General features: G+C 43.7%; 1 protein-coding gene across 4 annotated transcripts in view; it reads right to left on the bottom strand.

Moving 5' to 3' along the window:
* Positions 1–5479, bottom strand: part of ABHD6 (abhydrolase domain containing 6, acylglycerol lipase) — a 101791-nt gene extending 96312 nt beyond the window's left edge. For all 4 annotated transcript variants that reach the window (XR_005582938.1, XM_039482054.1, XM_039482055.1 and 1 more), the window contains exons 1-2: positions 5416–5479; positions 2519–2662 (exon numbers count right to left, since the gene is read on the bottom strand). Coding sequence is in view for 3 of the 4 variants with exons in the window: in XM_039482054.1 (XP_039337988.1) it covers positions 2519–2637 (119 nt within the window). In the remaining variant the exon portion in view is untranslated. The remainder of the gene's footprint in view (positions 1–2518; positions 2663–5415) is intronic.
* Between the last annotated feature and the right edge of the window lie 12054 nt (positions 5480–17533).

Here is a 17533-nt window from a genome sequence, read left to right as displayed (position 1 = left end):
ACACACAGAATAGAGATTTTAAAAAACAGGAAAAGCATCTACAAGGAAGTGAAACTTGGCTAATCCTCTTTTGCCAATCGGATTTATACAAGCCAGAGGACTCAGAAGTCCCAGTACTGGACTGACATCTCCATAGCAGAGAACTGGTGATATTTTTTAGCCATCATTTGCAGAAGCATCATTCTGCCTCACAGTTCCTGATGTGATGCCTGAAGGAAAGGAATTATTCCTTACACATATTTAGTTACCGATATTCCTGGGTTTGATTACATCCTGCCAGTTTCAACCTTCAGTCGCCTGAATACATAGATTATGAGATTACTTAGAATAAATCTGTGTTAGACCTACATGTCTGTCCATTTTAAAAAAAAGAAATGACATTGATACTGCTGCCTTGTTTGAGTGAGTGAAAATGGGATTACAAATTGCACTACAATCAGAAATTTCTACAGAAGATGAGTTTGACTTTAAGATACCCCAGCAGTAGAGTCGAATTGATGAGTGACCAAATTAAAACAACTAATACTGTTAACTGTGCATCAGGTACAGCAATCCTGGAACACAGCTGGAATGCCAGATGAGCATTTTTAAAGGAATATCTTCTGTTTAAACCCTCATCTGAAATAATCAGAGGGATTGAAAAAATCATCATTTCTTCATCTCGTTTCTACATAGATTAAAGAGCTAGTATGGTTCTCTTCTGTTATTGGAAAGGGTGGGGTACAATAGGCAAATGAGGAAAATTATACAACTTCTCTTCAACACTCCAGTGCAAAGAAGGAGAGAGAGCTGGGAACCTTCTTTCTGTAACTACAGTTTTCACATTTCAGATTATATTCTTAATTGAGAGGAAAGATGTGGCTTCAGAGAAGCTTTGTGTAACCTGATACAAATCAGAACACTCAGATTAACATTCATATTTAAGACAGTGACAGACCACATGTTAGTTACCACATGAAGGTACCTTGTGTTTGTTCGGCACAGCCTAGCCATTTTGAAATAAGACTGGCCAGGCTATTGTAAGTACAGTCACAATACAGCTGTCATGGGAAAGGAACTTAGATCCATTAATGCTTTTCTCAGTGAGAGCCCATTATCATCATCTCCTTTGCAAAGGAATAACTCAGAGAAATGCAGCTTGTCATGGGATGTCAAGAGGAGTTGCACAGACTCTGACAACTGCATTACCAATGCAGATTACTGCTGCACAGAGGTTTTCTACTTCTCCTGAGCACAACATTTCTGTCCTGAGCATGAAATTACCAGGTTTCCATTCTGTCTTGCTGGACAATTGCCCTGTCCCAGTTCACAGAGGAATCATGAAGCCTCTGTCAATTGCTCTCTTGCTTTTAATTCTCTCCCACACCTTGTCTTGTTTCTTTGCTCTGCTTGAACCCACATTCTGGTCCCATTGTGACAATCACTCCTGCCCACAAGATCCAAATAGCCTTCCTGATTGATGAGGGTGTCCAACAGGCCATTTTTTCCCAGTCTGTTCTCCTGTACTGCGAAAAGTACAAATGACACCAGTTCCCATGGGCAGCCCTCCCTCTCAAATGAAAGCAACCCGGATAATCAAGCTCTGCCTAGCAACCTGCAGCAAAGACATAACCCAAAAAGCCTCCGATGGGAGAATGTGATAAGGAATGGTAGTATTCCTTCAGTCTGTGTTTTAAAGTTATGTTTTTTAAGAGTAATACATATCTATTATAACAAAACTCCATCCACATGTTAAAGTCTTAATCTAATTTTATATTACGGGCCCTAAGAATACTTCCCCCAGGTGCCAGTGTACCTTGGTATCAAGTATAGCTGACTGAGATTTTGGGAAGTTTTCATAACACTCCTCGTCACTAAACAATCCTGTTTTCTAAAATGTATTAAAGCTGGACTCCGCTGTTAGTCATTTCTATGGGCTAGAAGAGAACACATCATTGAACTCTGGGACTCAGGAGTCCAGGGTTCAGTACCTGGCTTGGACAGTGGTCTCATATGCAGGGGTGCTGGAACTAGCAGTGCTAGGCGTGCAGCAGCACCCCCAGGATTGAAGTGGTTTCCATCATGCACAGGGTTTGCAGTTTTGTTCAGTGGCTCTCAGCACCCTCTCTATAAAAAGTGTTCCAACATCACTGCTCATAGGTGACCGTGGCCAAGATGCTCAATCTCTCTGTACCTCAGGTCCCTATCTGCAAAATCAGGATAAATAATACTTCCTCTCTCCCAGCCTTTATCTGCATTGTCTAGTCAGATTGTAAGCTCTTTGGGGCAAGTGCCGTTCCTTACTATGCGTATGTACAGCACTCATCACAATGGGGCCCTCCACCCGAGCCTGAGGCCCTGTATGAATACGAGTTAAGAATATGAATAATAAACAATAAGATCAATGGGGACCACATCTTTAAGATAAGTGAGACTTACTGAGCACTCAGTTTGTCTGGCAACCACACATTTTAAATCTAAGTTATAGTGTGAACCAAAAATAATCATTCCATGCTAATATACTTATTCTTTAACTTACCAATAATAGATTTTGATCAGTGCAGAAGGCCACAGGAGAAAGGATGCTACAAATGCCAGAATGGGGATAGCCAGAGTGCCTCCTGCTATTACAAACATGTTTAACACATCAAGGTCCATGTTGTTCTTTAAGGCTCTACCTCACCTGCATACGTTAAATAAGAACCAGAGGTCAGCAACAAAATTGTGAATGAAGGAAAGGCTGTCAAGATAAGAGGAAGGCATTAAACATACAACAGATATTGGTCAGGAATACAGAAAACTGTTTCAGTTTTAAAACCCTATTTCTTCCAGACCTAAAAACTGCAATCTCATCTTCTCGGATCGAAGTTAAAGACAGCTGGTCTTAATTTAGCTGCTATGGCACTTTGCAAAACATAAATCCTCGCCCCCCTCCCTACCATCATGCTATCCCCAATCTGAAGACTGGGGTAAGAAAGCTCTTATTAAGCATTCATTTAACCCAATTAGCCTTCCTATCCTCCCTACCAAATCTGAGATTCACAGCATACAATATCGGACCTAAAATTCAACCTCATGTGTCCTGGGTCAGACTCATTTCTGCTTTAGACAGGCAGATGTTAATCAAGGAGTAGAGCCTCTTAAAGGTCTCAAGGAAGTCTGTGAAGGAGACCTGGCACAGCATTCTTCTTCTACAGGCCCTCAGAAGAGTCAAATTGGTCCCTTCTCTGAGAAAATACCAGAGCATTCAAATCCTCGTATTAGACTGAAAATATATTGTTCCCAAGAGCTATGTTAAAAGGGCTCCTGCCAGAACCTCAGAGTGCTCCAAATGCAATATCTCAAAGAACTTCCATGTTCTGGGATTGCTAATACAAATTGTTTTTCAAATGCAATCGTCTGTATAGCATAATGTGAGATTACTTTATTTCTATACTCTCATCACTAAACAGCATGCATGCACTTTACTATTGAAGGATTAAACCCTGTCACACAGACATCATGGGCATATCCCTTAATTCCTGATGCCGAACATCTGCCATACCATCCATTTCTCAATGCTAGCCTCCTCACAAGAATTAATTATAATCCAAGCATATTTAAATCCAAGGTTCACTAACCACCCATCTCCCAGTGCTACTGCTCAACTTCTCATAATAGGGCCAAGGATAAACCTACTTCTGTTTGCTCCAGATGGGTTTGGTTATTTTGAGGTGTTACAGTCGTTGCTGGTATATTACATTGCCGAACAGAAACCAAACACTGTACCTATAATCTATTCTGAACTGGAGCTGTACTACTAGGTCATATTTTATATTAAAATTAAGAAACATATTTAAAAATATAATGGCTAAGATTACCTGGGGGAAAGAGTGCTGAAGAAAATGTTCTGTTTGAGCACAGCTAAAGAACAGGGACAGTCTAATTTCCAAGGGCATTATCCCAGAAGTGCCCCAGGCACTTTCACTACTCAGGGCCATATTGTGGATGTGTAAAATGTTGAAGAATAGTATGTAGGGGCTCCCCTCCCTTTACCCTTGTGCAGGAGAACAGCACACTCCCAGCCTGTATCCTCTCCAGATAGGAGGATGTAGGATCTCTAGTAATCCAGTAATGCTATAATACCTAGAGGTGTGTGCCACCCCATCCCACACCTTTATGGCCTAGCATAAGGAGTTTGTGGGAGAAGTCGGGGGCACACATTGCACACTTTCAGGGGGTACAGCAACAGCTATACTCCACCATTGCTCCTGGAGGCAATGTGCCGGCTTTGGGTACTGTGCCTTAGAGCAGTGTTTTTCAAAGTACGGGTCACGACCCAATACTGGGTCGCGGAACGTCAGGCACTGGGGCGCCTTGCTGATTCAAATTCTAACAAAGGGCCGCGCAGCAAGGACCTGGAGAGGAGAGAGGTAGGTGATGGGCAGGAACTGGGGAGGGGGCTCACTGCTGCTGGCCAGGAGAGAGGGACCCTCCCCCAGGAGCTCCGTGCAGAGGGAGAGAGAGGCCCTTCCCCCAGAGCTGCTCTGCGCTGTCTCCCAGCAGGGGGAGAGAGGGGCCCCTTCCCCCAGAACTCGGTTCTGCCTGCCTGCAGGGGGAGAGAGACCCTTCCCCCAGAACTCGGTTCTGCCTGCCTGCAGGGGGAGAGAGACCCTTCCCCCAGAGCTCCATGCTGCCTGTTGGCAGAGAGAGAGAGAGAGGCCCCTCACCCGGAGCTAGCTGCTGCCAGTGGGGAGAGGGCTGGGGGGGAGTCCTCTGGCCCCAGCCTTAGGGCAATTTGCCTGCACACTAAACTCCTCATCCCTGGCCCCACTCCAGAGCCCTCACCCTCCCCTGCATCCCAACCCTCTGCCCCAGCCCAGAGCCCCATCCTGCATCACCCCGAGCCCCTCATCCCCAGCACCACCCTAGAGCCCTCACCCCCAGACAGAGCCCTCACCCCTGCACCCATCCTCTGCCCTACCCTGGGCCACCTCCCACACTCCTTACCACAGGCTTATTAAGGCTAGTGTTAGTTATGTAAAGCGGATTAAGCTGGAATGTTTTGCAATATTATGATTTTATGAAAATTCTAGTCAAAAGATATAATTATGTTGGGTCACAGGCAACAATTTTCTTCAACTGGGTCACGAGGAAAAAAAAAGGTTTGAAAACCACTGCCTTAGAGTTTCTGCTTGGGCAATGCACTTCCCCATTTTACTACCTCATGCACAGTGGCTTACAACCACTGTTTAGCCATTGCTTGGCTGTAGATCTCACAAGTAGCACATTTAACTGTGAGGCTGGCTTTGTTCACTTAGACAGAAGGTGGGTGTGTAGCAGATGGAGAACATTGACTATAACTTTTTTCAAAAAGACATTAATTTATTGAAAAACACCCCCCTCTCTGATTAACATTTAAACATAACAATCAGAGTCTTCAAAAGCAGGGCTTACTGTTCAGAAAAGCCTCTTCCCCTTGGGTACAGCTGCCACAGGACACCAGTACCGATGATGTTCTGAAAATTATTAAAAAAGAAAAAAGTAAATTATATTCCAGTGCTTTTTTCTTTCATATTTAGTAGAGAGATGCTGTTCATTTCTGCTGTTTAAACCATCAGCAGCACTTCAAAGTACAAGGTCACTACCCCCTGTTCAACCTTACCCATTTTATATCACTTTGGGTAATAAAATAATATCAAGACACTAGTTCCAAGCAGGTACAAAGTGCAAGCCAACACGCAGGACAAACACTGAAAAAAGAGTGAGAAGATTAAAGCATTCTGAGCCAATAGAAATAATCCACTTAACAGTAGGATCTACCTCATCAAGCACAAGCATTAAGAAATTTAACAATAATAGCTTGGCTGAACTGAAGGAAACAGGAAAGATGGAAACTTAGGATCACAACTACCATTAAAAAATTAGTACAATTAAATCACATTAATTAAAACTCAGTCAGGTTCCCGCTATTCCTATTTATTTGAAACCCTCTTCCCCAAAGATTTTATATTGCCCCAAAACCTTTTGATAAATGGGGCTGTAATGTATGAGAGAGATGGACGTTTCTTTGTACTCCTACAATAACAGATCGAGCTTTCTTGATGAGTTACTCAGTCAGCAGCTCTAGATAAAGTATCATTCAAGTTACAGAACACACAGAAAGACATTTAATGCACAAACAGCATTCGTTCCAATGTCTATTGTAGGGTCTGAAAGCCTGGTTAAGAGTTCCAGTTATTTGATGTGATTCCCTTTAAAAAGGGGTGTGCTGGCAGGGGCAGCAACCAGGAAGTGTATTATTTGTTCCAATTGCCTGTTCTACATTAGAGTTCAACAAGCAAAGACATGTTTACCAGCTTCCTGTCTGCAGTCTGTTCCTGGGGTCAGCCATGGCAGCTGTTACAACTCATATGATTAAATATTCCCAAAGAGCATTACACTACTCAAGGAAACATATCCCTCATAAACCAAATGAGTCTGACAAATCTAAATAGAAATATTGCATGCCTTTCTCGCAAGCTCTAATATAAACACATGCATGTATACATGCAGGTACAGAATGACATGCGCATGTTTTCTCTTTCCATTCTGGATACAAGACTGATGTAATTTGAAATTTCAAATCTAAATCAGGGGCAAAAATACAAAATATTAATGTTTCCATTACTATAGCTTTGGGTTTTATTCTTCATTCACTGCCACCAAAGTAACTCTACTGCCTTCAACTGACTTACTCCCAATTTATACCACTGTAAATAAACTTTTATTTATGTATCCAGCACATCCGAAGAAGTGAGCTATAGCTCACAAAAGCTCATGCTAAAATAAATTTGTTAGTCTTTAAGGTGCCACAAGTACTCCTGTTCTTTTAGCACATTTAAGGTAGTTTTATTTTAAAAAAAATAAAATGCTGTTTTTTGTGCATTTTGAATTTTCAGCCAAGTAAAAGATTAATCATCCAGTCAATAAGAACTGCATCATTCATTCAATCATTTTCAAATATAATTAAAAATAAGAATTAAGAATCTGAATCAATGTAAGTTAAACTATACAGTTGCTTAAATAAATGTGTAATAAATTAAATAGCATAAGCTCCTGGTTAGCAAAAAGAAGTACCAAAGTTAGTGTAAAAGCTATATTTAGTTGCAAACCAACATATTTTAATGGTTACCAATCAATGAGAATCAAACTTGCTTTAGGAAAATAAAAAGTACACGATTTAAATTGATGGCTTAAGAAAAGGTTTCCTGCTTGCTGATTAAAATCAGTGATTTACATTGCCCTCAGGAGTAAATAGGGTGGATTGATTTAAATCAAAGCATTCTGCGCCAAAACATTAAAAATTCTGCGCACAATAATTTAAAATTCTGCAAGTTTTATTTGTCATTAAATAAATGCAGAGGCTCCAGCATGGCAGTGGGGAGCACAGGCCTCTGGCTGCACAAAGGTGGGAAATCACCCTGCAGGCCCTTCACCCCTGGGACACGGACTCAGCAGCGAGGCTGTACGCGACCCTTACGCAGCACAAGGCTTGGGTCTGCCCCAGAAACACCCTGAAGCCCTGCCCTTTTGCGCCACGTGCACCAGGTGTGGGCACACAGGCTCAACCAAGCAGGATCCAAGTGTGGAGGGGCTCAGTGTCAGGGGATTCATGTGTGGTGTGACAGGATTCTGTGTGGGACAATCTGGATGCAGGCAGCTCAGTGGGGGGGATTTGGTGTGGGGGGATCTGATGCACACAGGCTCGTGGGGGGTTTCCAGGTGCAGGGGCAATGGGACTCTGCAAAGGCTTCCAGATGAAGGTGTTTGGGGATCAGCGGAAGAATCTGGGTGTAGGGGTCTTAGCGGGGTGGGTGTCTTGGTGCTGGGGGAGTGGGGCTTGGTGGGGTCGGGTGCAGCTAGTTGGGGGTCTGGATGGGGGGCTCAGGTTGGGGCAGGGGGTGGGGCATGAGGGTGGGGGTTTGAGTGGAGGGAGCTCAGTCGGTAGTGGTCTGGGTGCAGGGGTAGGGGTCTGGAGGCAGGAGGTCTGCATGCAGGGGGACTCCAGATGCAGAGGCTGAGGTTCAGTGAGGTGGGGTTCAGGTATGGAGGACTAGGGGAGTTCTGGATGTACATGGTGACGCTTGGCAGGGGTGTCTGGGTATGGGAGGTCCGGATGCATGGGCACTGGGTGGATGGGGGAGCAGCTCCCCAGACAGTGACCCCTCCCCCCACAGTTGAGAAGCAACGGGGGCAGGAAGCAGGGTAGGATGCAGAGCTTCCTGCAGCTGGGGGAGGTTTCTGGGGGTGGGCCTGACACAGCCCCAGACACTCCTTGCAGGGGACGAGGAAGTTGTTTCCTCTCCTGCCTCCAGCCCAGCTGGGACCAGCAGCTGATCCCGGCTCAGGGTAGGAGCTACTGGCCCAGGCCCCGCGGTAATTTACCTCTCTGCCAGATGCGTCGGGTGCATGAAATGATGTACCTGCTCTCCTAGGGAGTGGTGCACGGCTGCTCTTGCAGCTTCCCTTTGTTTCTCTGTCAGAAAGTAATTTTTCTGTGGGAAAGCGAAGAAATCTGCGGGGGACATGAAGGGTGGCGCAGAATTCGTCCCTATTGCATTCCCTAGATTCTGGGGAGGGTGGTTCTCTCCCCAGCCGTCTGGGGCTGTGGCAGTAGGCAAGAACTATCACAGCCCAGCACTCCTTCACCCTGCCTCACACCCCATATGCTGGGAGGGGCAAGGAGGGCAGCATAAAATCATACAAGCAAAACCATATAGAGAAAAATTAATTCTACAAATCAACCCCCAAACTGCAGGTAACAGTGGCACTGATTCAGACTAGCAAGCTACTTAAATTAAAATGTCTTTTACCCTCCAGAAAGTGTCTTGTTTACTGTGTTGAGTTGTTGGGTTTTTTTTAAATAGAATAGAATTAAAAAGTCAACAAAAATAAGCAGGAGCAAACTTGGCTTCCTGCACCACACGTCATGCCAGCAGGGACCAGGAAGAGTGTGGAAGCAGCAAACTTAGCCCTTAGAAAAAGGATGCACTTTGTTTTGTTCTTCAGTAGCCACCTCAGGTTTTGGTTAGGTTGTGTTTTTTAGCCCACAGTAACACCTAAGCGCTTAACAAAGACAAAATAATATTACTACTTAAAAGGCAAAACAACTAAAAAAAAGAGGACGCTAATTTAACCAGCACAAAAACACAACAAGCAACATTTTGATTCTGTCAAAATTCAATTAAAACAAAAGCCAAAACCCATGACTTGCACTCATTAACAGCTGCACGTCACTGGATCACAATCTGTTCTCAAAGGCTAAATTATCCCAGGGAGAGCTTTGTAACCAAGTGTTGTTTGCATAGCAACATATGGGAGAAAACAATACCCCTCTGGGCTTCCACAGTGCCTTCCTTGCAAGGTCCTCAAAGCACCTCCTAAGCCTTATAACAATACCAATGCAAGGTGGGTAACCATGACGTCCATATGCAAAGACTGTGAATGGCTTGCCAACTACAGAACCAGTTTCTCCTCCCTTGGTTTTCACACATCAACTGCTAGAACAGGGCCTCATCCTCCCTGATTGAACTAACCTCGTTATCTCTAGCTTGCTTCTTGCTTGCATATATATACCTGCCCCTGGAAATTTCCACTACTTGCATCCGACGAAGTGGGTATTCACCCACGAAAGCTCATACTCCAAAACGTCTGTTAGTCTATAAGGTGCCACAGGACTCTTTGCTGCTTTTCCATATGCAAAATGGAAACACTGACATTTACAATGAGCTAGCAGCAGAGCTGGGACTAGAACCCAGGAGTGCTGCTGCCCAGATCTGAGCTAACCACTGGCCCACATGCCTGTAAGATTAAAGCATTCTCTAGAAAGGGATTCAAAATAAAACCCTGTCATCCCAAATGTCTTACTGCTGCCAGAAACAGCACATGAGTGACAGAAGTAACGTAGGTGGTGAAACAGGACTTAAATCGTTCAAGAGCAGTTCCAGATAGTCCCACAGAATTTACCCAACAGCCCCTTCATCCAAAATAATCTAATGAATAATTATCAAAAGCAGAAGGAAGGGCAAGGAAATATATAACCAAGCATTCGTCAGGTCAAAAATCAATGCAAATGTTTATTTTGATTTTAACAAGTTAATCACAAATAGGTTTCAAAAACAGCACACTGTGTGGCACAATTAAAACAGGGATATCTCCTCACCAAAACTAAATTCATCTGAACTAGTTTAATATTGTTTATGAGATCGAAGTAGGGGGGAAAAATTCAAATCCAAAGCAGTAAAGTACCAGAGCAGCATGCACAGAGCACTGATACTTTTCATTAGTATCACAAGTTTTTTGTACAATGTGTCTTGGGAAATGTTACATAACCTACCCAGCAAACTCCTTTTGATGAAATGGTGTTTAGCACACAGAGGATAATACACACCGCTGGGAGTATTGACATACCAAACAATTTTTTAATTCAGAAGCTAAAAACGTAGGTGAGAATTTAGGGCTCAGTTCAGCAAGGGAAGAAAAAAGTCCATCTTGTATGCTGCGCAAATCTGTGCAAGGTCATGGAGGACTTTCTTTCTGTAGAAATCACATATATATCTTTATTAAACAGGCCCATTGAACTTTAATGTAGCCATTATCAGTAAAGAACTGTGTCTGTAAAAATCAAAATCATTTTGGATATAGTCTATATTTAGCTTAATGTTACTTGGCTCCAAAGCACTCAATTTCTGACTTACATGGCAATAGATTTTTAAATTCAAAATACTGAAAGTTAAAAAAAATTAAATGCATCTTATTTTTACTTGAAATAGTAATAGAGAAGGAACAACATAATACAAATGTAAGACTCCACTGAGGAATTTTCAGGCTATGATAAACCACAATAGCAGAGAGTCTGTCACCAGAACCCAACCTGAACTAGCTAATAAGACAAGAAAAATTGAAGTTTCTCTTTGAAACCATCTTCTGCTTAGAATGCCATATATATAAGAAATAATTTGATGTACCATTTTGATACTACTATAATTTATGCCAGCTGTTCTGACTTTTCACACACATGCTATGCGCTGCCGTCTTTCAGAAGCCATATAATTGTATAATATAAATTAAAATCTATTAATATTTGAAATGCGATGGAGGGAACTGCTTGTCCAGGAGCCACTTAGCTACCCTGCTTAATCCAGTGCTGAGAGGGATGGAATTAAGAAATGCAAGACTTTATTTACAGACTGCTTTAAGACCAATACATAATTTTTTTCTGAGTTTGACAGTCTCTGTATCTTTGACCTGTTATTATTTTGTGAAACACAAGAGATACAAACTGAAATCAGGTAATTTGGTTTCTATCCCTGTTTTTTTATTATCAGTTATCAAACCACAGCAACAACTGATTACTGGTACTTGTCAACACCATGGTTAAAACACTGTTGAAAAGCTTAACTGGTACTGGCTGTGATTCCAACAATAGCAGCTGGCTTAAAGACACAGAGAAAAGTCCCCTTCTTTCTTCCAAATCCAAAAATAATCTCCATCCCTTATGTATCTGCATATACATCAGCATCTATAAACACATATTTTAAGTGGTTTACACAAGTTGCGTAATTTCTCTGTTCATTTCATTTGTATATCTGAAGTTATCATTGCTAATATATGCGAAGATATAAATGTGAACGGTTGGGGAAGAGATTATATGCTTTCCCCCAATAAATCAAAAGAATGGCTCCAACCTAATCAGATTCTGAATTTCTTTCCAAGTGTATAGACATTGATCAAAGTAGCATTTACACTACACCATCTGATACGCATATAATTTCATTCTGGAAGAAGTCAGGTTCTTCCAAATAATAGACATGGATACCACTTTGCTTTTCCAATGTTAAAAATCAATAGAGACATTTTTCTGTGGTATTTATCTACTTTCAAATTTAAAATAGTTACAGTGAGAATTTAAAAACTTTTTTTAAATACCAAAACTGTATAGGTGCTCATGAAGATCCACTGATTTGTTAAAATATGAAAGACATACATATATACAACACACATACTCCCCTTTGATGAAATTGTCCCATTACTTCTAAAATGAAGCTAAAATGGTTCAGACACAGTACAGTAAGCAATACATAACTAACAAATCCTTCCTGACATATCAGATTTCTCACCTGCATCTAGAGTGACCAGACAGCAAGTGTGAAAAATCAGGAGGGGGGAATAGGTTGCCTATATAAGATAAAGCCCCTAATATCAGGATGGTCCCAATAATATTGGGACATCTGGTCAGCTTAGCTGCATCAGAAATTTCCCCTAGCCTTCCTCCAATCTGGCATTGTCCTTCATTGAAGTCTAAGATCATAAAGCAGCAAAATCCCCCTTCCCCTCTAGGCTTAAATGTCACAGATTAGTAACAACTCTTCCTTTTAAAAAAGGAAACACTAAAACACATTTTAAATCCTGGCCCAAATTTTGAGATCTCGGAGATGAAAATTCTGCTTTACACATATGCTATTCTGTTATGGAAGACGCTCAGTGTTGTTTCCACTGGTGCTCAGGAGGTCATGTGTAGGTACTTTGGTTTATATAGAATACATCAACAGACTGCCCTGTATTAAAATAGATGAGGAATTTTCCACTGAAAACAATCCCTCAAATTGCTTTTGATTCTCCTAGATAGGAATGTGCCTTATGCCCTATAAACCCAAGAGAAATCCCACTCACTGTGCTCAATGCTCTCTGAAATAAATATCTAAACTCAGTTTAAAACTTCCGCAAGCTTAGACATTCTGTGTCTGTAATTCTGATGGCTGAAGAGCATTCAACAAACTTCACCAGTAAACCATTTTACTTACAAAGCCTACAGTTTTATGCCAGGTTCATATCTGAAGTGGCGCAGGGATCCATGCAAAAATCTTGTTTTAAAAAATTTAAATAAGCCAATTCCTGAGACCCACTTTAGAGAATGACCAAGTGAATCCCTGCAGCCCACAAGAGTGGTTGGGGCACTAAAGAATTCACAGGCCCTTCTTCTTGCTAGAACCACAATTTAGTCAATAAAACAAACACCTGACATTGTTCAACAATCCGCAATACCAGGGATGTCTCATCACAGGTGTAAAGTCACAGACAGACAAACACGGTGTTGGCGGCTCATATAATGTTGGTAAATTCCTGAGAACACTGGTGCTGACTCAGGAAATGACAGCTCGGGGAACTGTTCTAGAATAGAATCCCATCTAGTTCCACCTTTCCTGTACGATCGCCCCCTGCCCCAGTAATGATGTTTTACAATGATTTAGCACAACAAGGCGCTTTACACGCCACACGCGGGTGAGGTCACATCACAGCACCCCCGCGAAAGGCAGCCACTTCTGGGGAGGAGCGTGGCTGTTGCTAGGCGAAGTGCCCTGCTGGGACCTTTACCGCCTCTGCAGAGTAACCAGGTCCAGGTCATGCATGTGCGGAGTCCGATTGTATTGCGGTGCCTGGACAGGGGGGCAGGGACGATGCCTCTAATGTGCCTGGGCGGAGGAACCAGGTGAATTTGCGCGCGGGTGGCCGCATGCTGCCCAGGCCCGGCCCCCGTCAGGCTTCAGAGGAGGCCACATACCCCCGCTTGCCCCCCGCTCCCCGCCCTGATCGCTGACTCTGCGCCTCGAGCCCCGGCATCGGCACAAGCCAGGCTGCCCCCAGCTGTTTCCGCCGCCTGCATCCCCTCCCGGCCGCTGCAGCAGCATCCTCCATCCACGGCCTCCTCGCTCAGCCCGTCCTCACCCGCCCGGGCGCTCCGGCTCCGCCGCGGCGTCCCCCCCGGGGCCGGCCCTGCAGCAGCTGCCCCGCTCCGCTCGCGACGCTTCCTTCGGCTGCGGCTGCCCCGGGCTGCAGCCCCACAACTGCAGCGCGGGCTGCTTCTGTCTCTCTCTCCCTGCACCTTAAAGGCAGGGAGCACGGGCGCCTCCCCCTCCGACAGAAAATGCTCTGGCTCAGTCTGAGCAGAGCCTGCCCAGCCCCCCGGGCCAATGGAATGTGTCTTTGTAAAGCTCCATCGCTATGTCCACTGCTAGAGCTGCTCCCCCTTGGCCAAGGGCTGGTGCATGGGGCATAACGCACAGAGGCGGACTACCGGCGCTTGGCATGCACCCCAGGGGGGCAGTGACTGCACGGGGTTTGCATTTGGACTGTTTTGTTCCAGAGCTGAACAGACATCATCATCAGAAGCGGCATGACATCATACTGGGCACCACCACTAGCAGGCTGCTACAAAGCTGATGGGAGGCTGCCATCCAAAGCTCTTTGCCTAGGGTGCTTCAATCGCTGCCCCAGCTCTCCAACCAATAAAGCAGCCGTACGTGTCACTGAGTTAAGCTACACAATTGTAATTAAAGGGACGCTGGCAGATCAAAAGCCCTATATGAGAAAACTTTTCTTACTAGCACAGAAAAGGAAACCTAAGGGTTATACAACACAATGATTAATTTATTTTTCACCATGAATACTTGGGTGGGTGGGGTGGATTTTTGGTTTTGTTTTATTTTGCTCATTTTGAATAGTGAAAGTAGACTATCTGGTTCCCAGTCAGATTCACCTTTTCCTAAACACAAGAATCTAGTAAACTGTTTAACTTTTAAAAAAAAATTAAAATATCTCTCATTAATATTAGATTTTGTGAAAATCTAGATACTGAATCTAAACTCTTGAAAATATCCATCAGGAGTCTGTCAGCATTTCCACAAAGGAAAGCAAAATGGGCACTGGCCATTTTCTTTCTTTTTTATACATCTAAAGGCTACTAAAGTTTGGGTTAACTTTAAAATAACCCTGCTTGGCTTTTAACATTAGAACATCGGGTCCTGTCTAGTCTGGAAAACTCTGCTGTGATCACATCACAAAAATCAGGCCCTTGATCTGGGTTTACTCACAGTGCATAAAATTCAGCACGTACCTAAATCTTTGTAGAAGTGGGGCCCAAGAGGGTGAAAATTGGCTATTTGAGAGGGGAAGGGATTTTTAGCCAGATTGCTTAACACACTTTGCTTTTGGTAAGTGTCATTATTAACTTCCATAACTAATTAACATTTTGAAGGAAGTTTTTGTTTAAAAGATTCAACTCCTCCATCCCTTCAGATGCAGTGTGAGAGCTCACAATGAACATCTCCTAGATCTTCCAGTGGCCCTCCAATAAAACCAGGGAAGTCTCAATGTTAAATTCCTAATATTTCTAAAATAAAAGACAAGCAGCAAAAAGGGGCATAAACCTAATGTTAAAAAAATCCACCTTTCCCCAGACCACTGTTTGAAGTTTGAAATGTAATTTGCCTTAAACCTGTTACTTAGAATAGGGAAAACTTTCCCCTGTTATCTTATATTTGTTGTAAAAAAGCTACTATTCTATCTGTATTTTAAAACAAAACAAAATCTCTTTTTTAAAAAATTGTCATTAAATAAATTGTTCCCTCTTATGACTTGGAAGAAACCAAATGAACAATATAACCCATGTCACTGTAACATTAATTGATAGAATTTTACATAAAATGTAATTTATGACAGCGTGAAACAGAAACAACCATATCCATTTCAGAGCCATGCGAAACACAAACAAATCAGCGAAACACAAACAAATCAGCTTGCCACTTGGAGAAGCTCAAAACCGGCAAATAGAAAATGGCATTTTCAAGCTTAATGGGATCTTCCATTTCAAAATGAATTCCCTCTTTGCTTTATTTACTTATTTATTCAGATTGAACGCACAGAGCTCATATGGACTTTTTAGCACATCTCCAGCATTGGGGCTGTGCAATCACCCAACCTAGCAGAAGTATTGGGAGTCATGATGCTTTCAAGAGTATCCCAGCCCACATGCTGCAGCACCCAGGGCCGGCTCCAGACCCCAGCACGCCAAGCGCGCGCTTGGGGCGGCATTTTGCCGGAAGGGCAGCAGGCAGCTCCGGCAGACCTCCCGCAGGCATGACTGCGGAGGGTCCGCTGGTCCCGCGGCTTCGTTGGAACATCGTAGGGGAATTCCTAGAGCCGCCCCTGGCAGCACCCATAAAGGAGATACAGCATATGTTCCTCAGGGCTGTCAGACTGCTTTTATTACATAAAGCAGAAGGAAACTTTTCCATGCTAATTTACTGGGTAGTCTTTTGATTCCATTTCCACTTCACAACTACGAAATCTCCTTTGCTTCAGGCTTCGTAATTAATTCTGTTTAACATGCCTTCTCTTCCCTCCCAGGGGGTTTTAAATAATTTCTGGAAGTAAGTTACCTTAAAAACAAGAATTGTTCCTCCTGATTGGAATGTTGCTAATGTGGTACCTATTATCTTAAAAAGGAGCCAATGGAGATCTTGGGAAATGCAGACCAGGGAACTTGACCCCACTCTCCATGACATTTTCTGCCCCAGGGCTGGAGCTCCCCGCCCTGGTGTGAGGACCCTGCAGCTGTCCAGCCGCTGTGGGGAGTGGCAGACCCCGCAGCTGTCCAGCCCTGGCAGGAAGACTCCCTGCAGCTGCCCAGCCACAGCAGGCAGTGGAGACCCTGCAGCTGCCCAGCCACAGCCAACAGCTGGGGGATCCTGCAGCTCCCAGCTTCCCCAGGGACACAGAGACCCCACAACAGCTCAGTCCTGCAGGCAGGGGGACCCTGGAGCTCCCACACACCACAGTGGTAGAGGACCCAGAAGCCCCAGCCACAGTGGGTGCTGAACCCAGCTACCCCTTTTGTCAGGGATATTTTTTAGTAAAAGTCAGAGACAGGTCACGGGCTGCCATTAATTTTTGTCTATTGCCCATGATGTGTCCCTGATTTTTTACTAAAAATATCTGTAACAAAAACTTTGCCTTACAGATAAGGGATATCTAGGGGTTGTAAGTTTACTTGGAACATCAAAAGTCTTGTGATAAAGTCCCTCCTAAAAGATTTAGTTTAAAGAAGATAAGGGATTATTAAGATACAGTAAGGGTTGAAGTGTCATTGTGGGTAAAATCTAGTTAAACTTCAGGGACTTCTCCACATGACAAAGTTGTGCTAGTTTAATTTAAATATTTTTTTTAAATATGGTGCTATAGTTAAACCAGTGCGGCCCCTGTGTGGACACTTATTTTCATTTGAGTGGTTCATTTTGGAGAGTCCTAATCAATGTAAGCTAAAATACACTGGGGGAGTGAGGCGGGGAGCTGAGAGGAGTGTGACATTGAAGGCAGCTGGCAGAGTGCTATTTGAGATGCACTAGGTACTGGAGCTTTTAGGCCTTTACAGCTGCAGCACTTGCTTCAGCATGGTGCACCTGGCACCACCAAAGACTCTTTCAGGACAAAGCCTGGTACCACAGCACTCCAGAGATCACATGCAGAGGCAACACTTATACAAGGCGGAGAGCGGCTGAGAACCAGATGGGGCATTACTATGGAAACTGAAATTGCTGTGGGTGGGCTGTGATGCTAGGAAGAACCAGAGTTGAAGTCAGAGGAGAATATGAATAGTGAAGGGGGAAGCCAGCTGAGCAACAGATCACAGTGATACGGATGGGGGAGACGAGATGGAGTATTGTTCAAAGGCAGAGGAAAAGGGGGAGGAGGAAGG

The sequence above is a fragment of the Mauremys reevesii genome, linkage group 7 (genome assembly GCF_016161935.1).
Source record: "Mauremys reevesii isolate NIE-2019 linkage group 7, ASM1616193v1, whole genome shotgun sequence".
In the NCBI taxonomy this organism is placed as follows: domain Eukaryota; kingdom Metazoa; phylum Chordata; order Testudines; family Geoemydidae; genus Mauremys; species Mauremys reevesii.
The sequence above is the reverse complement of the archived record's forward strand: the minus strand, read 5'-3'. Positions and strand labels throughout refer to the sequence as shown.